This window comes from Pristiophorus japonicus, chromosome 5, assembly GCF_044704955.1.
Source record: "Pristiophorus japonicus isolate sPriJap1 chromosome 5, sPriJap1.hap1, whole genome shotgun sequence".
Taxonomy (NCBI): domain Eukaryota; kingdom Metazoa; phylum Chordata; class Chondrichthyes; family Pristiophoridae; genus Pristiophorus; species Pristiophorus japonicus.
Genome location: NC_091981.1, coordinates 202,700,729 through 202,728,190, shown reverse-complemented (window position 1 = coordinate 202,728,190; position 27,462 = coordinate 202,700,729). Strand labels below are relative to the sequence as shown.

At 47.8% G+C, this 27,462-nt stretch overlaps 1 protein-coding gene across 8 annotated transcripts in view; it reads left to right on the top strand.

Annotated features, from left to right (window-relative positions):
* Positions 1 to 27,462, top strand: part of LOC139264565 (E3 ubiquitin-protein ligase HECW1-like) — a 751,381-nt gene that overhangs the window by 659,749 nt on the left and 64,170 nt on the right. For 6 of the 8 annotated variants that reach the window (XM_070881227.1, XM_070881228.1, XM_070881232.1 and 3 more), the window contains one exon: positions 11,725 to 11,823. In XM_070881227.1, coding sequence (XP_070737328.1) covers positions 11,725 to 11,823 — 99 coding nt within the window. Of the gene's footprint in view, positions 1 to 6,525; positions 6,573 to 11,724; positions 11,824 to 15,643; positions 15,672 to 27,462 lie in introns of those variants that run through there. The other 2 variants (XM_070881234.1, XM_070881235.1) reach the window with 2 other exon arrangements.

Here is a 27,462-nt window from a genome sequence, read left to right as displayed (position 1 = left end):
ACACGACCTCTGGTGCCAGGAAAACACCTTCAAGTGTTTCAACCTGAGTCTCATACAATCTAGCCGACTTAGAACCTCTTCCAGGTTCTTCAAGTATTCGATGGTGTCATGAACTGTGATCAATATGTCGTCCTGGAAAACCAAGGTGCGTGAAACCGACTTTAGCAGGCTCTCCATGTTCCTTTGAAAAATAGCCGCGGCCGATCAAATCCCAAACGGGCATCATTGTAAATGAACAGACCTTTGTGCGTGTTGATTCAGGTGAGGCCTTTCGAAGATTCCGCCAGCTCCTGTGTCATGTAGGCCGAGGTCAGGTCCAACTTGGTGAATGTATTTTCTCCTGCCAGGGTCGCAAATAGGTCGTCTGCCTTGGGTAGCGGATACTTGCCCTGCAGCGCAAAACGGTTAATCGTTACTTTATAGTCGCCACAAATTCTGACCGTGCCATCGTCCTTGAGGACCGGAATAATCGGACTGGCCCACTCGTTGAAATCCACCGCTGCTGTTATGTATGTAATCTTCATGTAACTGTAACCTTCATGTAACAACACTGTACACGGTATACACCTGAAAAATGCACACCTTGACCATAAGAGGTGAACTTGTGGGAGACACTCCTCACCTGGTCATCCAGGTATATAAAGGGAGGTCCCACGCAGGGTCATCACTCCTTGGTCTTGTGAATAAAGGTACAGGTCACAGAGTGATCTTGTCTCCAGTATGTGCCTCGTATTGATTTGCAGTAGAGTGTAAGGACATAACATTTGGCGACGAGAAACGGGAATCAACGACTCACGGGAATGGCCACTGGTAGCACAGAGGAACAGTACTATGTTGGTGAGGACTGGGACGATTTCGTTGAGAGGCTCCAGCAGAGCTTTGTCACGAAGGACTGGCTGGGAGCGGCTGACAAGCGAAGGGCGCATCTACTGACCAGCTATGGACCTAAGACGTACGCACTGATGAAAGACCTGCTCACACCCGAGAAGCCGGCGGATAAGACCTTTTGAAGAGCTCAGCAAACTGATCAGTGAGCACCTCAAACCGGCGATAGTATACACATGGCCCGATACCGTTTCTATTCGCACCGATGTCTGGAAGGGCAGAGCATACCGGACTTTGTTGTGGACCTTTGGCGCTTGGCCAGCCTCTGTAAGTTCACAGACGCCTGCAGGGGGGAGATGTTGTGGGATTTCTTCATTGAGGGCATTAGTCATGCCGGGATTTTTAGGAAGCTAATTGAGACCAAGGACTTGAACTTGGAAGCAGCGGCGTTGATGGCTCAAACCTTCATGGTGGGGGAGGAGGAAACCAAGATCATATACGCGCGCAACTCTGCTCCCAACGTGGCAATGGAGCAGGGAGTTAACATGGTAAACGCGACTCAGAACCCCGCAGGCAGGCAAGGGCAATTCGACACTTATCAGGCAGTAACACACTCTAGGGTGGGTCCTCAACAGAGACAATGGCAGGTCGAATGGATAATTACACCATCACAAAGGACAATATGTCCTGGGATGGGGCCATTGACCACCACTAACAGAGTGCTCAAGAGTAATCAAAAAGACAATCAGAGAGGAATGCCTGGTAACAGCTCTTTTGTTCACAACAATCTCAGCTCATGCTGGGGGTGCGGGGTCAAACATGCTGCGAAAACCTGCAGGTTCCAACAATCCATCTGCAGAAATTATAACTTCAGTGGACATTTAGCCAGAATGTGCAGGAAGCCCGCAGCGAAGCTGGTTTACGAAACGGATGAACCACAAGAGGGGTCTGCAAGGCAGGGTTATGCTTGGGACACAGCAATGGATGCTGAAGTTCAGCATGTTCAGGTGGCAAACATCCACAGCTCATACACAAAGACGCCACCTATGATGATGAGAGTACTGTTAAACGGCATCCCCGTACACATGGAGCTGGACACAGGAGCCAGCCAGTCACTTATGAGTGTCCAACAATTCGAGAAACTATGGCCACTCAGAGCTAGCAGACCCAAACTAGAACGCATTGACACGCAATTACAGATGTAAACCAAAGAGATCATCCCAGTGCTAGGCAGTGCAATGTTGGTGGTCGCACATAATGGATCAAAGAACCGGCTGCCACTCTGGATTGTCCCGGGAAATGGTCCCGCGCTTTTGGGGAGGAGCTGGCTAGCCGAGATGAACTGGAAATGGGGGGATGTGCACGCCATTTCATCTGTGGAGCGAAGTTCATGTTCACAGGTCCTACAGAAATTTGAGTCACTATTTCAACTTGGTGTTGGTACTTTCAAAGGTACCAAAGTAGTGATACGCATCACCCTGGACGGCACACCAGTGCATCACAAAGCCAGAGCTGTGTCGTATGTGATGCGGGAGAAAATTGAGAGTGAGTTGGACAGGTTGCTAAGAGAGGACATAATTTCGCCCATTGAATTCAGTAACTGGGCAAGCCCCATCGTCCCTGTCCTAAAAACGGATGGCCCGGTCAGGATCTGTGGCGACTACAAGGCCACCATCAACCGAGTGTCACTACAGGACTAATACCCGCTTCCGAGAGCGAAGGATCTTTTTGCCACGCTGGCAGGCGGCAAACTGTTTACCAAGTTGGACCTCACTTCGGCCTAAATGACCCAAGAACTGGCCGAAGAATCTAAGCTACTTACCACCATCACCACACACAAGGGGCTGTTTGTTTACAACAGGTGTCTGTTTGGCATTCGTTCAGCAGCCACTATCTTTCAAAGGAACATAGAAAGCCTGCTCCAATCCATCCCTGGAACAACCATATTTCAGGACGACATCCTTATCACCGGTCGAGACACCAAGGAACACCTCCACAACCTGGAGGAGGTGCTACGCCGACTGGACCGGGTAGGCCTGCGACTAAAGAAGTCAAAGTGTTTGTTTTTGGCCCCAGAGGTCGAGTTTTTGGGCAGGAGGGTTGCCGCAGACAGGATCCGGCCTACCGAATCCAAAATGGAGGCAATCCATCGCGCGCCCAGGCCTGGCAATTCATTGGAGTTGCGTTCATTTCTGGGACTATTGAACTATTTCGGGAACTTTCTGCCGAACTTAAGAACATTGTTGGAGCTGCTACACGTGCTCCTGCGTAAGGGTTGCGATTGGTTTTGGGGGGACTGTCAGGAATGGGCTTTCAATCGGGCATGGAACCTGCTTTGTTCTAACAAGCTGCTGACTCTGTACAACCCCTGTAAGAAATTGGTTTTGACATGTGCTGCATCACCCTATGGGGTTGGGTGCATGTTACAGCACAGTAATGATGAGGGCCAGCTCCAACCTGTGGCTTATGCTTCCAGGTCGCTCTCCCAAGCAGAAAGGGGATATGGGATGGTTGAAAAGGAAGCACTCGCATGTGAAAAAGATGCACCAGTACCTTGTCGGCAGAAGGTTCGAGTTAGAAACGGACCACAAGCCGTTAACATCCCTGTTGTCCGACAGCAAAGCTGTCAATGCCAATGTGTCAGCTCGCATACAGCGATGGGCTCTCATGCTGGCTGCATATGACTACACCATACGGCATCGGCCAGGCACCGAAAATTGCGCTGACACGCTCAGCAGGCTTCCACTGGCCACCACTGAGGGGGCAGCGGAGCAAAGCGCTGAGATGGTCATGGCTGTCGATGCCTTTGACAGCGCAGGCTCCCCAATCACAGCCCACCAGATCAAAATCTGGACCAACAGAGATCCCCTCCTATCTCTGATTAAGAAATGTGTCCTGACTGGGGATTGGGCGCCCGCACACGGAGCATGCCCTGAGGAGGTCAGACCGTTTCACAGACGGATAGATGAACTCTCCATCCAAGCCGACTGCCTACTGTGGGGCAGCCGGGTAGTCATGCCCCAAAGGGATAGGGAAGCATTCATCAGGGAGCTCCACAGCGAGCACCCAGGCATTCTGCTAGTGAAGGCCATTGCCCGGTCACATGTATGGTGGCCGGGAATTGATGCAGACCTGGAACACTGTGTTCGCAGGTTCATGACGTGTGCCCAGCTGGGCAATGCCCCCAGGGAGGCCCCACTCAGCCTGTGGACCTGGCCCACCAAGCCATGGTCACGTATTCACGTGGACTACGCAGGCCCATTCATGGGGAAAATGTTCCTCATTGTTGTTGATGCGTACTCGAAATGGATCGAGTGCATCATATTGAAGTCGTGCATGACATCCACCACAGTGGAGAGTCTGCGTGCGGTATTTGCGACCCACGGCCTGCCAGACATCCTGGTTAGCGACAACGGCCCATGCTTCACTAGCTATGAATTACTAGAGTTCATGTCTGATAATAGCATCAAACATGTCAGGACGGCACCGTTCAAGCCGGCATCCAAAGGCCAGGCGGAACGTGCGTTCCAAATCATAAAACAAGGTATGTTCCGGATTCAAGGACTCTCCCTTCAATCCCGTCTATCGCGCCTCCTGCTGGCCTACAGGTCCCGACCGCACTCGCTCACGGGGGTCCCGCCAGTGGAACTACTCATGAAACGTACATTTAAAACTTTGCTGACTCTCATTCATCCAGTCCTGTCAGACATTGTTGAGGGCAAGCGCCAGTCCCAAAATGAGTGCCATGACCGTAACTCAAAGGGGAGATGTATAGAAATCGATGACCCTGTATTTGTTCTTAATCACGCTTTGGGGCCCAAGTGGCTTGAGGGTACTGTAATTAGTAAAGAGGGGAATAGGATCATAGTGGTCAGACTTAACAATGGGCAGATATGCCGCAAGCATCTGGACCAAGTATAAAAAAAAAGGTTCAGCATGGACACTGAGGAACCTGAGGAAAATCATGAGATGCTGCCCACACCACCACCAGTGAACGAGCAACAAGAACATTCAGCAGCATGCACAGTCCCTGCGGTCAGCCTGGACGAGCCGGAATCACCACAGGTGACAAAGACGCATGCCAAGGCTCAACAACCAGAGCCCCAACTGTGGCGCTCCACGAGTCGACCGCCTGAAAGACTCAATCTTTGACCCAAATACATTGGGGGGGGGGGGGGGGAGGTGATGTCATGTATGTAATCTTCATGTAACTGTAACCTTCATGTAACAACACTGTACACGGTATACACCTAAGAAATGCACACCTTGACCACAGGGGATGACCTTGTGGGAGACACTCCTCACCTGGTCATCCAGATATACAAAGGGAGGTCCCACGCAGGGTCATCACTCCTTGGTCTTGTGAATAAAGGTACAGGTCACAGAGTGACCTTGTCTCCAGTATGTGCCTTGTGTTGATTTGCAGTAGAGTGTAAGGACATAACAGGCGCGATGATGCCTTCTCGCTGCAGCCTGTCCAGCTCGATCTCCACTTTCTCTCGCATCATATATAGCACTGCCCGTGCCTTGTGGTGGATGGGTCGTGTACCGGGAAGCAAGTGGATCTGCACCTTCGCCCACTAGAAACTTCTGATGCTTGGCTCAAACAACAACGGAAACTTGCTCAGAACCTGGGCACATGAGGCGTTGTCGACGGGCGAGAACACTCGGATGTCGTCCCAGTTCCAGAGAATTTTTCCCAGCCAGCTTCTGCCGAACAGTGTGTGGCCATCTCCTGGTACAATCCATAGTGGGAGTTCGTGTACTGCTCCATCATAGGAGACTTTTACTTCTGCGCTGCCAATTACAGGGATCAGCTCTTTAGTGTAAGTTCTCAGCTTGGTATGAATGGGGCTAAGCTTGGGCCTGTGTGCCTTGTTGCACCACAGCCTGTCGAAGGCCTTTTTGCTCATAATAGACTGACTCGCACCCGTGTTCAGTTCCATGGATACTGGAATTCCGTCCAGTTCGACTTTTAACATGATCGGTGGACATTTCGTGGTGAAGGTGTGTAACCCATTCACTTCTGCCTCCTCGGTTTGAGTCTCTAGTTCAGTTTGATCCGCCATGGATCAATCTTCCTCTGCAACATGGTGGTTTGCAGCTCGTCTGCACATTCGCTGGAGGTGTCCCATTGTTCCACAGCCTTTGCACGCATAGTGTTTGAAGCGGCATTGATGGGCTCGATGATCACCTCTGCAGCGCCAAAAAGGTGTTTATTGCCTCGCATTAACGTTTGATGGCAGACTCTGGGTCATCTGAGGTCGTGCAGCTGCAGGCGTGTACGTTTTGCCATATACATTCCTGCCTGAAAACTTTGTTACTTTGTGTACAGTACTTGCCAAAACCTCTATGTTGCGAAATTTGTTTGGTGTTATCGCTGGTGGACATAAATGCCTGGGCTATTGTTATGGCTTTGCTCAAGTTCGGTGTTTCAACACTCAATAGTTTGTGAAGGATAACCTCATGGCCAATGCCAAGCACAAAAAAGTCTCTTAGCATTTGCTCCAGGAATCCATTGAATTCGCAATGTCCTGCAAGACGCCTTAGTTCAGCGATGTAGCTCGCCACTTCCTGGCCTTCAGACCGTTGACATGTGTAGAACCGATACCTTGCCATCAGATCACTCTCCTTCGGATTTAGGTGCTTCTGGACCAGCACACACAGTTCTTCATACAATTTGGTTGTTGCTTTCACCAGAGCAAGAAGATTCTTCATGAGGCCATAGGTTGTTACCTGTAGACGGTGAGGAGGATCGCCCTTCGTTTGGCAGCGTTCTCATCCCCTTCCAGCTCATTGGCCATGAAGTATTGGTCGAGTCACTCCACGAAGGCCTCCCAATCGTCCCCATCTGAGAATTTCTCCAGGATTTTCGCGTGATGGTTCGTTATCTCGTCGCCAGTTATGTTCACAATAAAGTGGTGTAACTGAGTACTGTAGACATGAGTAAGTGTGACTTTAGTTCATTTATTCTAACTCCAGAGTGTTTGTACAGCATGGGAGGATTGCTTAAATACAGTACTCCCAAGGGATGCTGGGATCCCTTGGGACTCCAACAGGTATGCCTTCTGGTGGCAGTATAATCCTGGTTACATAAGGCTGCCTACACAACAGTTCACTAGGTTGATTCCGGGGATGAAGGGGTTGACTTATGAGGAAAGGTTGAGTAGGTTGGGCCTCTACTCATTGGAATCCAGAAGAATGAGAGGTGATCTTATCGAAACATATAAGATTATGAGGGGGCTTTTCAAGGTGGATGCAGAGAGGATGTTTCCACTGATGGGGGTGACTAGAACTAGAGGGCATAATCTTGGAATAAGGGGCCGTCATTTAAAACAGAGATGAGGAGAAATTTCTTCTCTGAGAGTTGTAAATCTGTGGAATTCGTTGCCTCAGAGAGCTGTGGAAGCTGGGACATTGAATAAATTTAAGACAGAAATAGATAGTTTCTGAAACAATAAGGGGATAAGGGGTTATGGGGAGCGGGCGGGGAAGTGGACCTGAGTTCATGATCGGATCAGCCATGGTCTTATTGAATGGCGGAGCAGGCTCGAGGAGCCGTATGGCCTACTCCTGCTCCTGTTTCTTATTTTGTTCTTATGTAACTGTCAGAGCCTTGTGTGAGGCTCGAGATCTCGCCGCATCATGTTGCAGAGCTCCGTCAGCATCTCCTTTCTGAATCTCGGCCTTCACAGGCATTGCTCATCACTGAGCTGGAGCAAGGAGAACTGAGGTCTGTAGACCCTTTGCGGTTAGGGCCTCCTTCCCCCAGGTCTGCGTTGGCCACCTCCCATGGCAGCTTGATAATGGCCATCTCCCTGGTCCTCCTCATGGTCGAGCGCCTCTGTAGGCTCTTGGCAAGACTCCTGGCCCAGTATGTTGTGGGGGGGGGGTGGGGTCAGCATTCCTGACCCTCCTCCTGACACCATCTCCCTCCTGGACACCCTCTCTATGTGCAGGTCTGTGCCCATCTGCAGGCCCTTGTGGGTGTTGGGCACCCATGGCTGCTGCCTCCCTTGCCCCCTGCCTCTCCACATATTGCTGACAGTGACATCTTCTCCTGCATGCTGCCCTGCATCTCACTTGGTGTACCAGGCGTTCCCCTGCCAACGCTGATCCCATTCAGTTTGAGGCTGCACCCTGACCAGCAGGCCTCTGAAGCACAGATTGAGGCCTACAGGCCTCCATTAATGAGTGAGAGCTGAAAGTCCTCAAAGAACTCTCTCAAAAACTACAACCAGCACTCAGCCAGTTAAATGAAATGACAAAACACTTCAACAAAACTTTTCTGCAAAAATACCCTGATCGCGGGAATACTGCGTTGACCTCCTCCAGCGGTGTCTCGTATCATGGCAAAGTGTGCTGACACAAAAACCTGGCGGGAGTACTGCTTAAAACTAACTGTCTTTTTATTGGTGAAAATGGGTGACGACGCCGTGTAGCAGCGGTGCGCACCCTGATGACATCATCGAGGCCTCAACACCTTTACCGCTGCTTCAGATGTCCAATTCCGGTGGAAGTCCTCACCGTTAGAAACTCTTTTCCCCCCCCAGCCCGAGCTGAATATGCGTCGGGAGGCAGGGGCCAATAGAGCACAACGCGTTGGCCAATCGATTTTTCAGATTGGCCGCCGAAAACCCGTGGTGACGGTCCCTCCTGGGACGCTGAATTTTGGCTCATTGTACTCTTGCCATGTGTTTTGCCTGCCAGGAGCATGTATTGAGAATTTGGCACACGTTCCCAACCATTGCCCATCTATTAAAATAGTGTCCAAATTATCAATATGTGCTTCCAGTGGGCAAAGCACCATGCCAGGAGATCAAATTAGTAAAATTACCTCTTAAAAGTTCTAATCTTAGCACTTGTACTAGTCATATGGCCTCCCTCCTTATTGAGTGGGGTAAAAGTTATTAACGCTTTCTTTTATTGAATTGATTTTTTACATGTGGTGTGTTAAAGTAATACGAGGAAAGCAAATATTTAAAAGTTTACTATTAACTTGCTTTCAATTTTATAGGATCGGTTGTAGTTAATTCTACTGATGTGAACAAAAACTAGAAATGGCAAGTTAGAACATGCTATGCTGCAATTTTGCAATTATAGCTTTGCATTCTATGATGATGCTTTTGATTTTTCTATTATTGTAAATACTTAAAATAAAATGATTTATCTGTGTTTTCTCACATGTTTCTCATAAATGTGACTAAAGCACACCCTTTTCTGCAGCTCTGTATCATACAGATGAATTACAAAAGTGGAGTCTATCCATGCTATAACACTGTCCTTACTAAAACACTCCACAGAACTTTGCAGTGAGACGCATGCTATGGCAATGTCCCCATTATCAGCATGGTGTAAATTTACTAGTTAATATACGTGGCCATGCAGCTTTCCATCTCAATGATGTAGATGGTGTTAGGAAGTTGGCCACTGTCTACACAGACGTACATGACTCATAGAAATACATAGATGTTGCAACATGAACACAGGCCATTTGGCCCAACCAGCCCGTGTCAGCATTTACCCTCCACACGAACAAACACTGATATGTTTTGTAATATGAGTTTATTTTGGTGGTTCAATTTTCATTGATCCTTCAATGCAACTTTTTTCTCAACCCATCCAGACAGGAATAATGTACTTTTCATGAACCATTTATTCCCAATAAATGTTCCATTTATTTTAATATATCTAGGTTGGAAAACCCTTTCTCTAGACAATTTTTATTTTTTATGTTAAATCATATCATATTGTGCTATGTATTAATTGGGGTTTTCACCTTTAGCACTAAGGATACCATTTGTGCAGAAATTTTCCTAATCTTATAAGGGCACTAGTATCAATACTCTGACAAGAATATTCATCGATGCCAGCAGATTAATTTTTCCTTTAACTAATGTTGTGCCCATTCAACATAGCCAGCTCAATCAGGCTACTGATGGAGTAGTGAGTCTATTAATGGGCCCAAAATTGCCCAGGTATTGCTCTGTTTTTTTTGGAGCAACTTGATTTTTCTGGAATATCTTAAAAATCACCATTTTGCACATTCAATTTGCGCAAGTGTAAGTGAGTTAGTTAGGGTCTTTTTAGTTTAGTTTAGTTTTTTTCAAAAGGGGACGTTACCAGCCAACGACGTCAGTTTTGGCCATTTAAGCCAGTTTGGACAGCTATTACTTGCTCCAAACTAACTTAGGCCAGCGTATGTGGCCACTTGTGGCCGTACAGAAAACCCTTGCGGAGAGCTAAGAAATCAGCGCTGGTAGCCAGAGATAGGGGGGGAAGGGAAGCAGAGAGGACCTTGCAAAGCACTAAACACCTTCACAACAACATTCAAGAAGCATAAAAACCAGCAATAATAAATAAAAAATAAAACTAAAGACCTACCTTCCTAACGCGGCCCAGGAAGTCAGCGGGCCGGTCGGTGCGAGAGACCACTCGGCCGGGGATAGGTGCAGGTGGGACTACTGGGCAGGAGAGCACAGGGAACTGGCCACAGGCTCACAGAACACACACACAGGCAGGCTGGGCTGGGCTCACGCAACACACAGGCTGCAGCAATCAACGGACAGGGGGCTGGGCTCACACAAAACATAGACTGCAGGAATCAACGGACAGCAGGCCGGGCGGCCGGTGCGAGAGGCCACTCTGCCCGGGATAGGGGTGGGATGCATCGGGTCCCACGCTGCAGCACGCATCATCATCATCATCATCATCATGGGAGGAGCTACTGCGCCTGCACGAACGCTCTAATGCGCATGCAGACAGCTGCCGGCACTCTTTCACGCACAGGGCCCTAGCTCCGCTCCACCAATGGAATCGCCATGCCACGCCAAGCCCTGGGAGAGTCGACAGAATGGCCAGAAGCCAGGGACATCTTTTTGGCGCCGTTTTGAGGCTAGGAAGTCGGCGCATCTCACATGAGTGCGCTAAAAAACCGGGCGGGACAAATTTGGGCCCATGGCGTTAGTTCTGTCCGGTCTGACACAGAGAGGGACAGAAACAGATTGCTCAGTTCACCCACATCAGAAATATGGCAAAGTGGTGGGAACACTACTGTACTTGCATCTGCCTTCATTACGTTTTTAAGGAAAGCATTAGGGAGTCCTAATACAAAAGCAAAATACTGCGGATGCTGGAACCTGGAATAAAAACTGAAAATGCTGGAAATCTCAGCAAGTCAGGCAGCATCTGTGGAGAGAAAGCAGGGTTAAAGTTTCGGGTCGATGACCCTTCGTCAGAACTGGAGAGTGTTCGGAAAGAACAGATTCTTAACAAGCACTGAAAGGGGGAGGGGAAGAAAGAACAAAAGAGAAGGTCTGTGATAGGGTGGAAGACAGGAGAGACAAAAGGGGTGATGGCCCAAATTCAAATGGTAATGCCAGGAGTTAGAAAAACATTAATCAAGATAAGGTGTGAATGATGGGATAATGACCAACTGCCATTAGAGACAAGGAGAAAAAAAAAGAAAGAAACAGGCTCGGGAGGGGCGGGGTGGGGGGAGAAAGGGAGCCAAAGATTGCCAGTGGTTATTCTCTGAAATTGTTGAACTCGATGTTGAGTCCAAAAGGCTGTAAAGTGCCTAAACGAAAGATAAAGTGTTGTTCCTCGAGCTTGTGTTGAGCTTCGTTGGAACAGCGTAGGAGACCGAGGTCAGAGTGGGAATGGAGTGGCAAATTAAAGTGACACACTTGATACCATTTGAATTTGGGCCATCATCACTTTTGTCTCTCTAATCTCTCAATGCCGCATCATCGATAATACAGTTAGCCTTTTAATTTAGATTAATTTGGCAAATTGCGAATGGCAGAACTGGTTAATCTATCACCATCAAATGGTACTTATACTCGTTACTTATAAAACCCATTTCATTTCTCACTGAAAATATTCTTTTCCTTTCAGGTTCAGATTCAGTGGTCGTATCCTGGGCCTTGCTCTGATTCACCAGTACCTGTTAGATGCCTTCTTCACCAGACCATTCTATAAGGCACTACTGAGGCTGTAAGTATACAATCCTTCCAAACTGCATACACGGCTGGCAGATTTATGTACCATTGCACTGCTCAGATATTGCTTCAGAATAAATATTATCAGAATATATTTCAGAGTAAGGTTCCTTGATGACATTATAGTCATCTTGTTCAAATCTAGTAGATCCACAAAAATAACCTGGAGTGAGAGGTTTGTCTCCTCATTCTCTGTAGGAGGTGCTGGGACTCTCTTCTGTGCCATTTTTTTAAAGAATGAGTCTTTATGATTTTTAAAACCATAAAAATGCCATTACTTGAGGCTAACCAGATCAAATGTGCTATGTCTGTGATTCCACAGCATGTAAAGTGTACAGCTAATATTGCAATGCCTGTGGTTCCCAGTCTGCCCTGTGGAATTCGCTGCTCAGAGAGCTGTGGAAGCTGGGACATTGAATACATTTAAGACAGAAATAGGCAGTTTCTTAAAAGATAAAGGGTTATGGGGAGCGGGCAGGGAAATGGGGCTGAGTCCATGATCAGATCAGCCATGATCATCTTGAATGGCGGAGCAGGCTCGAGGGGCCGTATGGCCTACTCCTGCTCCTATTTCTTATGTTCTTAGGTTCTTATGTTCAATGTTATACATGCAGTATCTCAGATCCACGATGAGCGTCTTCAAGTCGGACATAACTCAAAGCTGCATTACTTACTATTGTAAAGAATACCACTGGCATAATAATTTTTACAGAATCAGTAGGTTAAGGACTTGCAGGTTTATAAGACTTTGTCATGTTGTCTTTAGTGACTGAGTGACTACTGCAATTTAATTTTTAATCATTCTCTGGAGGTTGTGTTGGACTGTTTTGAAGTTAAGTCACTTTGAACAGTTAAACGGCAGAATGTGTATGAGTTTACCACTCAAAATCATAAGCACTGAGTATTATAGTCCATGGCATTCTAACACTGCCAGCAGTAAATTAATACACTCAGTCAGATTTTATAAGAATTATTCAAATATGCCTCAATAGTGAGTGGAAGCAAGGGGGGAAAAATTAGTGTTCGCCGGCACATGCAGTAAATGGCTGCTGGAAATAGCCGCAATGCTCACCGAGTGAAATTGGTCTGGGGACATGGAGATAGGTGGTGCAGCACTCACCTTCTGTGCAATGCCATCCTGGTAGCATTGCTGGAGGGATCCGGGATGAAGTTCCTGTCCCGGTCTGGCGTGCAGCTTCCCACAGCCTCTGTGAGCGAAGCTATGGAGCTCACAAGGAATTGTGGGCAATGAAGAGGTCTGAGAATTAAAGGAGCCATACATACTGAAGCAATAAAAATAAAATGCAGTGAATCTGTACATTTTTCAGCCTTTTCTGCCTTTTAAAACATATTCAACATTTAAAAGAAATTCCAAATGTGAATATTCAGCTGTTGTAGCTGAATTACTGTCCTAACTTCAACAAATGGGAAAACTGCCTCAGCACTAACACACATGGCTCAGCAAGTCAGGGAAGGGTCACCAAGGGTGTCACATGCCGCACTCCAGCTTTGTGCAGGGGTTCAAGACTGCAAGAGAGGTCCTCTACCCACAGGGACCAGGAGGTACTCCAGAGACAACGATGTGGGAGTACATCACTAGGGCTGTCACTGCCAGCAGTGTCACCCCCACCACGTGGCTCCAGTGCCCAAACAAGCTTCATGTTCTCAGACCAGTGGTCAAGATCAGTGAATGCATTTTCTAAAGCTGTCTGCTACCAACTGCACCACTAGCCTCACACACTGCTCAATGCAAGACCCTTAATCACTCACCTTCTTCCTCTTCTACGTCTTCCTCTTCCCTCTGAAAGTGGATGCTGTAAATGTGAAATGGCAGCATAAAATGTTGGAAATACTCAGTTGGTCAGGCAGCATGTAAACCTGAGATGTGAACTCCATGGATGGTGCCTGACCTGCTGAGTATTCACAACATGTTCTGTCTTCTCAAAGGCTTTGATTTACCATCTGAGCCCTTCTGGGCATCCAGCAGCACTCCTTAAATATTTAAAAAACATTCCACATCTATTACAGCAAGGCACCACTTCAATAAAATCAAAAAAAAAACAGTCCAAACCTTTAAATTCAAACTTACCTGAATGATGTGTGTGTCCCTTTAAGAGGTGCTGATATCACCTCTATCAGCCTGCATGCACGCCAGATTAACCTGGTGTGCTTAGGACCCAGCGATGAATTCAGCGCTAGGATCAAAGTTCGCGCTTGTGATGTAAATTCGGCGTTGCATTCCGATTGACGTCAACATGCTGCCATTTTGTCCAGCTTGGCGCTACCAGTTATTGGCAGTGCAAAGGTAGGGACAAAAATGGTGGCTGCCACAGGAACTACCAGGAGCTGGCAAAAGAGCGGTGGCTGCCATTTTAGTGCCATTTTGGCACTATGGAATGGCACTAAGGCCACGAATTTCCAAAATGTTTATCCTTTGCTGTTGAATATGATGTCATAAAAGGCAGAACACGGAGCTAAATGATGAAAGTGCAATGATGGTAATTGTCATAATGATGCATTTTTGAATTTCAAAATCATCAAAATGAATTTCATCAAGAGCACAGGAAGGCTCAGACTATGATAGCATGTATCAATTCAACAATTCCATAAAGTGCACAAGCTTACCAAAACCGTGACTTCAAAAGAGTGTCAAAGATGATACTGGAATACAATAACAAATGATCTACATCACAGCAAGCGCTGAAGTCTTTAAAAATACATTTGTTCACCTGAGAAGATGATTACCAAAGAGCTCACTCTACTCAACAAAAGAGACAATGCCTCCTCAGAATCCAAGGTCTGGTAAGTGTGATATACAGTCATTTTCTTATTTTTTTTACATTTTGTGGCAGCTTATTCTCATATCCTACTTTGCTTTGCAAGTGCATGGTCTCAAGCATAGGGTGCCCCACCAAAATAAATATTCATGTATAAGCAGACAGCGAGTGTCATGAGGCCATTAACCAAAGGAGCATCAAAGCTGACCTAATGCTACCCTTGGTCAAAATCCATACTCAATCAATTTCAATAGAAGTCGCTGGATACTGAGCAAGAGCAGGAATCTTGGCAGATATCTTCTGCCTAACCCAAGCACCCTGAGGCCAATTGTAGCGCCCCAGCAGTGAAACAACTCTACAGGGATTTTGAACTGAAGCTGGCAGAGGAGAAGGAGAAAATATCAGTGGGGAAGGGGAAAGATCACTGCCATCAACTGGTACTGAGGGTGCGCTTAATATTATAAAAACAGATTATTTTTCACTTTTGCATACACATTTACTATAATTGATATTGATACTTGACTTATGAATGGCGCTCATAATTCAGTTGCTTTTGAATATAAGACATGATATTGCTGAACAGGCATGTAATAATTTGTGCGTGTAGTGTGTATGTTGAATCACTACAGATATTGTTTCTGGAACTAACATTACGTTACATTTAACACTTTAAAAGCCTATCACAGCACCAACAGGCATTGCAAGTGCACGTGAACACTTACCAATTTTTGCATTGACATTAGGCGACAGAAGTTTTCAATGAATTTGAAAAAATGCGGAGACTCACCCACGGATTTTAATATATACAATAGATTATCTCATAAGTCATCAGTGGTATTATAGTACTGTTCATAATTTCTTGTGTAATCTGTTGTAAATATCAGTTTGTAAACTGATATCTTGTGTCCATATTCCTGTGCTGCACTTAAACGTCAAATTATTCAAGGTCTTTTTGGCGACTGCAGTAAGCCTTCTGCATTTGCAATGGATGTGTAGTTCAAGGTCACTAATCTGACAGTGTTCTTTTTATCTTCACAGATGAGTCATCTTCACCCAGATTTGATGAATCCAACTATCACCTCAGACAACAATGATGAAGAGCTGGAGGACACCAAATCTACTAGGGATGTGGAAATCAACAATTGCAACTGAAGATATGCTGCTAATTCACACTGTGCCTCAAAGTGGTGGAAAAACTCATCATCTGTCCCTTGAGCCTTCTCTGGTGAACAGCAGGCAAGCTGCAGGGTCAGCTTCAACAAACCACATGACTTTTAACAGTAACAACACCATCCTAAATCTGCTCTGGGAGGGTACACGCCTTCTAAATAAGGCCATCTTGCAAATGTCCAGCCTAGAAAAACCCAGCTGTGCACTGGATAGTATGCAATCCAGTTGGTCACAGTGGGTGGAGCAGATTGGTTCTTTCGTCAATCTACTCATGCACAAAACCAACAGCTCTTCCCCTGGTATGTTCCCATTCTGAGCTCAGTCGAGTCCTCAGAGGACCTTTCTCCGGGAGAAGCATCAGGTTTTCCAAAGGTTGAGGTGGCTCTTGCTCCAGACTACAGCCCTGTGGAGGATACTTCAAGAAAATCTGTGATTAGAACAAAATACAGAACAGAATTACTGTGGCATTGCAAATATTATGCAGAAAGGCTACAAAATTACAGTCAGGGTCAACATGGAAACCCGATGGATCTCCAGATCGAGGAGCAGGAAAAGGGGTAGAACTCGATTCCCCCAGAGTTCCATCCCATCTCTTCAGTCCTGCCATTCTGCAATGCGGATTTGGGGTGGAGGTGGCATCGATGGATCTTCTACCCAGTTGAAAGTTGTTCTGTTGAGGCTTTTAGATAGGCTCAGATGCTTTGCAAATGAGGGTGATTGATGCCAGAGGGGTTGAGTTACATTTGTTGTGCCTGCAAATTTCCTTTGGAGTAGAATATTAGTTCCACGACTGTTTTCTATGCCCAGGAAAGGCCTTGGGAAACCTATAGTGGAGTGATGTGGATCGCTCCGCTTTTCAAGGGCTGGTCAGGGCGGATGCCACTGAAGTACTGTTGCAGGCACCAGCAGCCGATCCCAATTATGCTTTCATCCATGCCCTCACAATGTGATCTGGGGATCAACGGATTCACAGCCTACTCTGCCACACATTCTCTGGCGGAGTAAGTCTGTTGGAATTTCAGCCACAAAATGTCAATTATTTTTCTTCCAATTATTCACGACAAATATTGCAGTGAATGTAATTATGCCGATATTGAAAGAAGGCTTGAACTTTATTAGCATAAGTCCTTATGTGATAGTATAGCCCGATTTGAATGGCATTACAGTACTGATGAATTGTGCCATTTCAGAGTTCAGCATGACTTCAATTAATTAGATCCACCTTTGAATAATGAGCAATTTGTATGTTTAATCTATTGGATATTACTATCAACATTTTTTTAAGGAAAAATCTTTTAAAATATTTTTAACGTATCACCAAAACTGTCAGCAACATCTATTCTACCACACAGCAGTAGATTGACATAAAAAGTACTCTCAGTTTAAATATAGTCTCCCTTTCTCCCCTTTAAAATCCAGTGTAATTCAGCCATCTTTTATATAATTTATTACAGGCTATAAAATTCTTTAGGAAAGTCAATTAAAGCCATTAAAGAGCCTATTCCTGGCGTATTCCTTTAAGGATTCTGCAGTTTGCACAAGTCTTTTTTATTAATTGTTTAGAATTTAAGGCTAAAATATCTTGGGATGTAAATGAACCATTTGATTTCAAAATCTGTTTATTATGATGATGTTTCCACCAGCATCACAGGGGTCTATTTCTCTATAAATATGCCTTATGATAATTCAACATTAAGATGCTTAAAAAAAAATCTACATTTCATTTTCTTCAATATTGTGGATCCATTTATCAGCAGTGGTAAGTTAAGTTTAAATTATTTAAATTTTAGTTGGAATTATTTACAATTTTCTCCAACAATTGGAAATAGGCTGTTTGACCTTTGCGAATGAAACTAAGATTTAATGGGCCCAAATTTCCCCAACCCCTTTTTCCGGCGCGCACTCCCGAGATTCGCCGACTTTGTGCGCTCAAAACGGCGGCAAAAAACTTACTAACGATTCTGGCCACTCTGCTGTGTGTCCCGGGTCCCGGCACGGCATATCTTGTGGAGTGAGGGGCGGAGCTACAGCCCTGCGCCGAAAACAGGGCTAGCAGCTGTCCGCATGCGTAGTGGAGTATGCGCGCATGCGCAGTAGCTCCTCACCCTCCCAGCACGTCCTGCAGGCTGTGAGCCGGACCTAATGCTCGCCACTCCTATCCCTGGCCAAAAGGATGACCCGATGTTCACCGTCCCAATCCCTGGCCGAAGGGACGACCCGATAATCTTCAACAGCACCTCCTGATAAAACATGGGCCAGCAGGCAGCAGTGTGGAGAGAATGTTGCATTTTGTGTGGACACATGTCAAATCTTTATGACCCAACACTGATTAAGTTTTCCCTCGGAGAGAGGTCCAGTCCCTCAGAGAGAAGTCCAGTCCCTCAGAGAAGTCAAGTCCCTCGGGGGGCCGAGTTAGGAAGGTATATGTTTTATTTTTTATTTTTTATTTTTAATTGATGGTTTTTATGCTTCTTTAATGTTGTTGTGAAGGTGTTTAGTGCTTTGCAAGATCCTCCATGCTTCCCTTCCACCGCCCCCCCGCCTCCCCACCCATCTCTGGCTATCTGCGCTGATTTCTTAACTCTCCGCAAGGGTTTTCTTGCGGCCACAAGTGGCCACATATGCTGGCCTAAGTTAGTTTGGAGCAATTATTAACTGTCCAAACTGGCTTAAATGGCCAAAACAGGTGTAGGTGGCTAGTAACGCTCCCTTTTGAAAAATAAAACTAAACTTAAAAAAAAATCCTAACTAACTCACTTACACTGGCACAAATTAAATGTGCAAAATGGGGATTTTTAAGAGACTCCAGAAAAATCAAGTTGCTCCAAAACAAACGGAGCAACTCTTGGCCAAATTTGGTTGAGCTAGAGCGGTAAAGAAGCTAACAACTGGAAGCAAGTCAGCATTTTTAAGAGTCTCAGTTACATCTTCTTGAAGAATTTATCATAATTATCAAATGCATTTTTTGGCACAACCAGCAAAGCTCTCAATCACAGAACCCTGCTAGAAATCTTGGAATATTGTTGACCTTTTCAAAGCCACTTGTGATACAGAGGACGGCAGGAAACAAATAATTAACATCGACTGTACGGTTCTCATCAAGGATGCTCCTAATTAAAAAAAGGGCATCAGTGAAAGCAAATGTCCAAATTCTTTTTTTAAACTGACATGGGATGAGAATAGCCATTTTTTCCATCTGATTTGTGAGATGGCCAACTTCTCCTGCAACACCTCCCATTCTGGTAAGTTTTAGAGACTGTGTGTTTTTAAAGAATACCCTAAGAAATAATAAATGCATTTTCCAGTGTTTACCAAAAATATATTATAAAATAAGATGGATAATATTGTCCGTAATCAGCTGTAGTGCATGAGATTACCCACAAAAGTCCACTAGTGATGCAAAAGCCAATGGGAATGGATCAGAAGTTGACTGAAGGGAAGGAAGCAGAAGGTACTTGTTTGAGGAATGATGTTGGGGTGAGAGGAAGGATGTGTGGCATACCCAGGGATTGTTGCTGGGAGCCTAACCATTTCGAATCAACAATAGCAACTTGGATTCAGAACCAAATGTGAATTGCTTAAATTCACAGATGATTCTAAACTAGGGGATGAGATTTTGGGCCCAAGTTTCCACAAGAAAAAAAACGGGCGCCCCTCCGAGCTGGGCGCCCGTTTTTCGCGCCACAAAGTGCGCCTAAAAAAATCCTCGGTATTCTCCACCTACTTGTAGGTCCTCTGGCCCTCGGCACTGTAGGGGGGCGGATCCAGGTCCCTGCGCTGAAAACAGTGCCGGGACCTCTGCACATGCTCGCTGCAGTGGGCACGCAAGTGCAGTAGCTCCAGGCGCCGAACTGTGTGGGAGGGGCCCGAAGCACGCAGCCCCTAGCCCTGGCTGAATGGCCTCACTGGGGCTGCGTGAATAAGGCTCCTCCCACGGCCAGCTCCTGCTCCCCCCCACCCGACCAGACCCGACACTCGCTCCCGGCCCCCCCACCTGCCTCCGGACCAGACCCGACACCCGCTCCCCGCCCCCCCCCCCCCGCCTCCAGACTAGACCAGACCCGACACCCGCTCCCCGCCCCCCCCCCCCCGCCTCCGGACCAGACCAGACCCGACACCCGCTCCCCGCCCCCCCCCCCCCGCCTCCAGACTAGACCAGACCCGACACCCGCTCCCCGCCCCCCCCCCGCCTCCGGACCAGACCAGACCCGACACTCGCTCCCCGCCCCCCCCGCCTCCTGACCAGACCCGACACTTGCTCCCCGCCCCCCCCCTGCCTCCGGACCAGACCCGCCCCCCGCTCCCCCCCCCCCCCGCCTCCGGACCAGACCAGACCCGACACCCGCTCCCCGCCCCTCCCCCGCCTCCGGACCAGACCAGACCCGACACTCGCTCCCCGCCCCCCCCGCCTCCTGACCAGACCCGACACTTGCTCCCCGCCCCCCCCCTGCCTCCGGACCAGACCCGCCCCCCGCTCCCCCCCCCCCCCGCCTCCGGACCAGACCAGACCCGACACCCGCTCCCCGCCCCCCCCCCCCCCCGCCTCCGGACCAGACCCGACACTCGCTCCCCGCCCCCCCCGCCTCCTGACCAGACCCGACACTTGCTCCCCGCCCCCCCCCTGCCTCCGGACCAGACCCGCCCCCCGCTCCCCACCCCCCCCTGCCTCCGGACCAGACCCGACACCCGCGCCCCCCCCCCCCGACTGACCCGACCGACCCGCGCTCCTATTCCCGCTCCCCGCCCCCCCGACTGGACCCAACCCGACCCGCGCTCCCGCCCCCCGACCCGACCCCCCCCCCCCCCCCCACTGGACCCGACCCGACTCCCGCTCCCGGACTGGATCCGACCTGACCTCCCCCCCTCTCCCCCTCTCTCTCTCTCTCCCTGCCCCCCTCTCTCTCTCTCTCCTTCCCCCCCCTCTCTCCCCCTCTCTCTCTCTCTCTCTCTCTCTCTCTCTCTCTCTCTCTCTCTCTCTCTCTCTCTCTCTCTCTCTCTCCTCCCCCCCCCCTGAACCGAACCGAACCTCCCCGACCCGACCCAACCCAACGCCACCTACCTGCAAATCTGGTGCTGGGGACGGGCCCTGCCTGAAGTCTCGGGCTGGCCCGTTCAGCCTTTGGTCCCGAAAGGCCTGCCTGAAGCACTTTCACACAGGTAGGAAGATGGTTTATTTAATCTTTTCTTTGCTTATAAATGTTTATTCAGGTTGGATTTATTTGTATAATATTTGTATAAGTATAAATAAGGATTTATTATAGAATTTAATGACTTCCTTTCCCCCCCCCCACCCCCCCCCACCTCGTTCTGGACGCCTAATTTGTAACCTGCGTCTGATTTTTTAATGTGTAGAACTGTTTTTTCAGTTCTACAAAAATCTTCACTTGCTCCATTCTACTTTAGTTTGGAGTACATTTTCACTGTGGAAACTTTCAAATCAGGCGTTAGTGGCCGGACACGCCCCCTTTTGAAGAAAAAATTCTGTTCCAAAGTAGAACTATTCTACCTGACTAGAACTGCAGAAAAAAAAATGTGGAGAATTGCGATTTCTAAGATAGTCCGTTCTCCACCAGTTGCTCCTAAAAATCAAGCGCAAATCATGTGGAAACTTGGGCCCATTAAGTGGTATAGATAAGGTAAATAGAGAGCACTAGTTCAGGTAAGACAAGATGTTCGAATAACAGCATAGAGGCTAAAACTGATGAATGGACAAATTGGGAAAGATATCTCACAAAAAATCAAAAATACTTGAAATGTTGTTCCAAATTGGAGGCAAAACCTTTGATTTTTTTTTAGAAATATCCAATGAGATGAACAATGAGGAGCAATTTTTTGGAGAGATTGAGACCATCCATTAAGCTGCCATCGCCACTTCTCTTCCTTCCCCAGTTAGCTGATGACCCTTTTGCGTAATCCCGTCAATGAGGCACAGAAATGGTATAATGAAATTCACATAGCGACTCACAACAACATTGGAAAGACAATTGGAGTCCTAAAGTAGCACTTCAGATGCCTGGATCATTCTGGAGGCAACCTACAGTACCACCCTGACCATTGCTAGGGAAGCTTTTTTTGTTCACTTCCGTTTTAGATGGGTGATCATGAGATCCCAAAACTCACATTGCCCATTTGACATCACCGGGGTAAGGCTGAGCAGAAAATCGCAAAAAAAAAACGGGCGATGTGCCGGCAATCAACAAGGCCAAAACATCCCACATTGCTGGAACATCGCCCATTTTTGGGGGCGATGGCCCCCTAGTGGAAAGTCTAGCCCAAGGTCACTACAGTTCAAGTACAACACATTGCCTCGTGGAGTCATTATCAGAGCATCTAAAGACATAACAATTGGCGATGAGATTACGGACCTTCACGCGAAAATGGCTAACTTTGGTACGCTGCAGCAGTTCGCCGATGGTGATGATTGGGACTCCTTTGTGGAGAGGCTCGACCATTTCTTCACAGCAAATGACCTGGCAGGCAACAATCTGGCCACACTGGCTGATAAGCGCAGAGCTATCCTGCTAACCAGTTGTGGGCCCACCGTCTATGGCCTCGTCAGGAACTTGCTGGCACCAGCAAAGACAACCACCAAGACATATGAGGAGCTTGTAACGCTGATCCAAGAACAAATCAAGCCCAAAGAGAGCATCCTCACAGCCAGACACCAGTCTTATAAACACCGACAGCCCGAAGGCCAGGAAATCGCGAAATATGCTGCACACCTCAGGAGGCTGGCGGCACTGTGTGATCTCAGCGAAGCGCTGGGGGCTATCTTTGTCATCGGAATCAGCCATGAGGGCCTTCTTCACAAGCTACTATCTGCAGATACCACAGTCACACTGCAGAAAGCCATCGCCGTGAGCCAGGCATTCATGACCTCGACCTGCGGCTCTAGGCGGATGACTCATCCTCAGGACTCAAACCTCGCAAGTACTGTATACTGAATGGCGCCTTTTAGAGGCTGGGCTGTAGAACGTGAATCCTCTCAGGGAAGAGGGAACAGGCTCCCCGAGTCCATTCACTCAGAGTCCGCCAAGGGGGGCTAACCGAGTAGCTCCATGCTGGCATTGCGGCGGGAATCACAGGGCTCACCAGTGCCGCTTTAAAGACTGTGTATAAAGGCTGCTGCACAAAGGGCCACCTCCAGTGAATGTGTAAAAGAAATATGACTCACTGTGTTGACGAAGAGTCTGCAGATGGCCATGAATTCAGCGCGGATTATGAAATGATAGTCAAAGAGGCAGCTCATCCCCACGATGAGGTACATGGCATGTTTACCTGCACCACCGAATGCTCTCCATTGAGGATGGAAGTCGAGATAACTGGCATTCCAGTCTTCATGGAAGTGGACATGGGGGCGAGCCAGTCAGTAATGAATCAATGAGCCTTTGAGAGTCTATGGGTCAATCAAAGTGAACGACCCAAGTTGGTCCCGGTTCAGACAAAGCTGCGCACTTACACCAATGAACTTATCCCAGTTGTTGGTAGTGCGGATGTAAAGGTACTCCATGATGGCATGATGCAGAAGTTACCCCTGTGGATTGTTGCAGGTGACGGACCAACGTTACTCAGAAGAAGGTGGATGGAGAAGATCCATTGGGAAGATTTCATCCCTCCAGCGATCGACGTCCCCCGTGCTCAGAGGCAAAGCAAGCCCCCACCTGAGGGTGGATCCGGCACCAGAGAGCAGACCAGCACAGCACCCGAGGCACAGGCCGCCCAGCACGACTGCGTGGAGATGATCCAGCTGAGACGATCCAAACGCACTTTCCAGGCTCCAGTGGCAGGACTCCGGAGAAAGAAAATTGGATCCAAAGGCAACTTCCCAGCTTCGGTGGCAGAACCCGGGGAGCAGAGGATCACCGCAGTCGACATCGTAGATGGAGGAAAGATGGCGCTCAGACCACAAGGTGAAGCGCTGAAGAAAAAGATGGCGGCGGCCAGACCACGAGGTGCAGCACTGATGGAGCAACACGTGGCACCAAACGAAGAAGAGGATTGGGGTAAAGATAGCAAGGCTCTCTTAAAGGAGGCCTGCAACCCACCACACTTAAAGGGACAGTTCCACATTCTCAATCTATGTAATAGCAACTGTAAGTTAGATGTAAAATGTGTAATTGATCAGAGTTGTGTACATGCAATAAGCAAAGAAATGTCATGTGATTGCGATCGGAGCTATTGTTTATTCACAATGAGTAATGAAACATTGTGTGATGTAGGATTTCAACTGCATTCAGTTAATGCAGCGGGCAAACACTCATCGAGGGCACACAGGTCCAGCAAACTACCTAATGCTATAGCCTGTGTCCCTGGGACCAGAGTAATGCACCATGGAGTGTGGCCACAAGCAGCTAATACATACAAGCTGCAGAGCAAGCAATCTCAGGGGGGCAACGGCACCAGTATCGATACCCTGCCCCTGATCGGCACCAACTGCCACGAGCCTGAAAGAGCAAACTGTGCTAAGGCGCAGCCCCCAGACCCTAGCGCCACCAAGGCCATACCCGGGAACGAAGGATCACCCACAATGGTTCTCCCAAATAGGAACGGGATCAGCCAGGATCCCAAACCAAATAACGCCCAGGCAAGCGAATCAGCAGTTCCCTGTGCACTGCTAGACGACTGCTCCTCAGGGAGCAGCAGCAACCCGGGACACAAAGAGAGTAAGGGAGGTCACAGGCATCCGTGAACCTGCCCGACGCTAGGAGCAATGGCAAAAGCCCCAAGAGCAGACAACTTGAGCCAACCGGGTTCCCATTGACAGCACTGGGCACCACGCTGCCACCAGACTAATTGGACACCTTCCAGCAGTTCTGGCACTAGTTTGTCCTCACGCACCGGTGCTGACCCCAGCACTGACTCCAAGAGTATATCAAGTGTGTACCTCACCAGTTAAAGGTACGTGCCTCACAACGGTACCACAAATGTGATGCTGCAAATGCAAACCTTTCTTTTTGGACTTGAATGTGTATGACTATAATGAGCCCCCGGCACAATCTGTAGGTGGGCGGGAGGGGAGACAATGGAATGGTCATGGACGCACAAACAGAAACCACCAGCACCCCTATTGCCAACGAAACACCACCCACTCACCCAAGAGGGAAACGACCCTCCAAGGGTCAATTTAGAGCTAAGCCCAGAGCACAGACAATGCATGAAAGCGATTTGCACTAACAACTTGGGGGAAAGTGATGTCATGTATCCTACATGTTTACTGCTGGTACCATTAAACATGATGTATCACCAGAGGGCTTGCAGTGGGAGACTTGGAAGTTATCTGTACAGGTGTGCCAGCCCTAGTATAAAAGGCAGGTCATCATGTGTGATCCTCACTCGAGTTACAAATAAAGGACTAAGGTCACTACAGTTCAAGTATAACACATTGCCTCGTGGAGTCATTATCAGAGTGTCTAAAGACGTAACAATATCGATGCCACCACTAAGATCGCCTATTTCCACCTCTGGCACATCACCCAACTTTGTCCCGACCTCAGCTCATGTGTTGCTGACACCCTCATCCATGTCTTTGTCACCTCTAGACTTGATTATTCCAACGCACTCCTAGCTGCCGTCCCACATTCTACACTTGTAAACTTGAGGTCATCCAAAACCCGGCTGCCCGTGTCCTAACTCGCACCAAGTCCCATTCACCCATCACCCCTGTGCTCACTGACCTACATTGGCTCCCAGTTATGCAATGCCTCTATTTTAAAATTCTCATCCTTGTTTTCAAATCTCTCTATAGGCTTGCCCCTCCCGATGCATGGCAGATCCCACACAAGAGATTAGTGTGCAAAATTAAAGCACATGATATTGGGGGTAATGTACTGACGTGGATAGAGAACTGGTTGGCAGACAGGAAGCAAAGAGTAGGAATAAACTGGTCCTTTTCAGAATGGCAGACAGTGACTAGTGGGGTACCGCAAGGTTCAGTGCTGGGACCCCAGCTATTTACAATATACATTAATGATTTAGACGAAGGAATTGAATATAATATCTCCAAGTTTGCAGATGACACTAAGCTGGGGGGCAATGTGAGCTGTGAGGAGGATGCTAAGAGGCTGCAGGGTGACTTGGACAGGTTAGGTGAGTGGGCAAATGCATGGCAGATGCAGTATAATGTAGATAAATGTGAGGTTATCCACTTTGGTGGCAAAACAGGAAGGCAGATTATTATCTGAATGGTGACAGATTAGGAAAAGGGGAGGTGCAACGAGACCTGGGTGTCATGGTACATCAGTCATTGAAAGTTGGCATGCAGGTACAGCAGGCGGTGAAGAAGACAAATGGCATGTTGGCCTTCATAGCTACGGGGTTTGAGTATAGGAGCACGGAGGTCTTACTGCAGTTGTACAGGGCCTTGGTGAGGCCACACTTGAATATTGTGTACAGTTTTGGTCTCCTAATCTGAAGAAGGACAGTCTTGCTATTGAGGGAGTGCAGCGAAGGTTCACCAGACTGATTTCGGGGATGGCAGGACTAACCTGTGAAGAAAGACTGGATCGACTAGGCTTATATTCACTAGAATTTAGAAGAATGAGAGGGAATCTCATACAATCATATAAAATTCTGACGGGATTGGACAGGTTAGATGTAGGAAGAATATTCCCGATGTTGGGGAAGTCTAGAACCAGGGGTCACAATCTAAGGATAAGGGGTAAGCCATTTAGGACTGAGATGAGGAGAAACTTCTTCACTCAGAGAATTGTGAACCTGTGGAATTCTCTACCACAGAAAGTTGTTGATGCCAGTCCGTTAGATATATTCAAAAGGGAGTTAGATGTGGTCCTTACGGCTAAAAGGATCAAGGGGTATGGAGAGAAAGCAGGAATGGGGTACTGAAGTTGCATGATCAGCCATGATCATATTGGATGGCGGTGCAGGCTCGAAGGGCCGAATGCCTGCTCCTGCACCTATTTTCTATGTTTCTATGTTTCTATCTCAATGATCTTCTCCAGCCCCACAACTCCGGGATATCTGCACTCCTCTAATTTTGGCTTTGTGAGCATCCCTGATTTTAATCGCTCTACTATTGGCGGCCGTGCCTTTAACTGACATGGCCCTAAGCTCTGGAACTCCCTCACTAAACCTTTTAATCTCTCTACCTCTCTTTCCTCCTTTAAGACATTCCTTAAAACCTATCTCATTGACCAAGCTTTTGGTCATCTACCCTAATATCTCCTTATGTGGCTCGGTGTTGAATTTTATAATGCTCCTGAGAAGCACCCTGGGATGGATTACTACATTAAAGGTGCTATATAAATGCAAGCTTTTGTTGTTGTTGGATAAATTAAGATTGTCAGAATGATGTTCACATCTGATGTAATATCATATGATCGTCTTGAAACCTTCATTAAAAACTGTTTGGCAGATATATTTTTATTTGGAAAGGAGCCAGAAGAAACACTGGGCTAAGATTTCCTCTCTATGAGCCCAAGTTTCGGGCCGCACCTAAAATGGCGCAGCCCGGGCCTGGACGCCCGTTTTTCGCGCCAGAAAGCGTGCCGAAAAAAACTTACCTATTCTCTGGCTCCCTGCAGGTCCTCTGGAGCTGGGCGCGGCGCAGCACGAACTGTGGGGGCGGAGCCAGGTCCCTGCGCTGAAAACAGTGCCAGGACCTCTGCACATGCGCGCTACAGTGGGCGCACATGTGCAGTAGCTCCAGGCGCTCAAAACTGCGGGAGGGG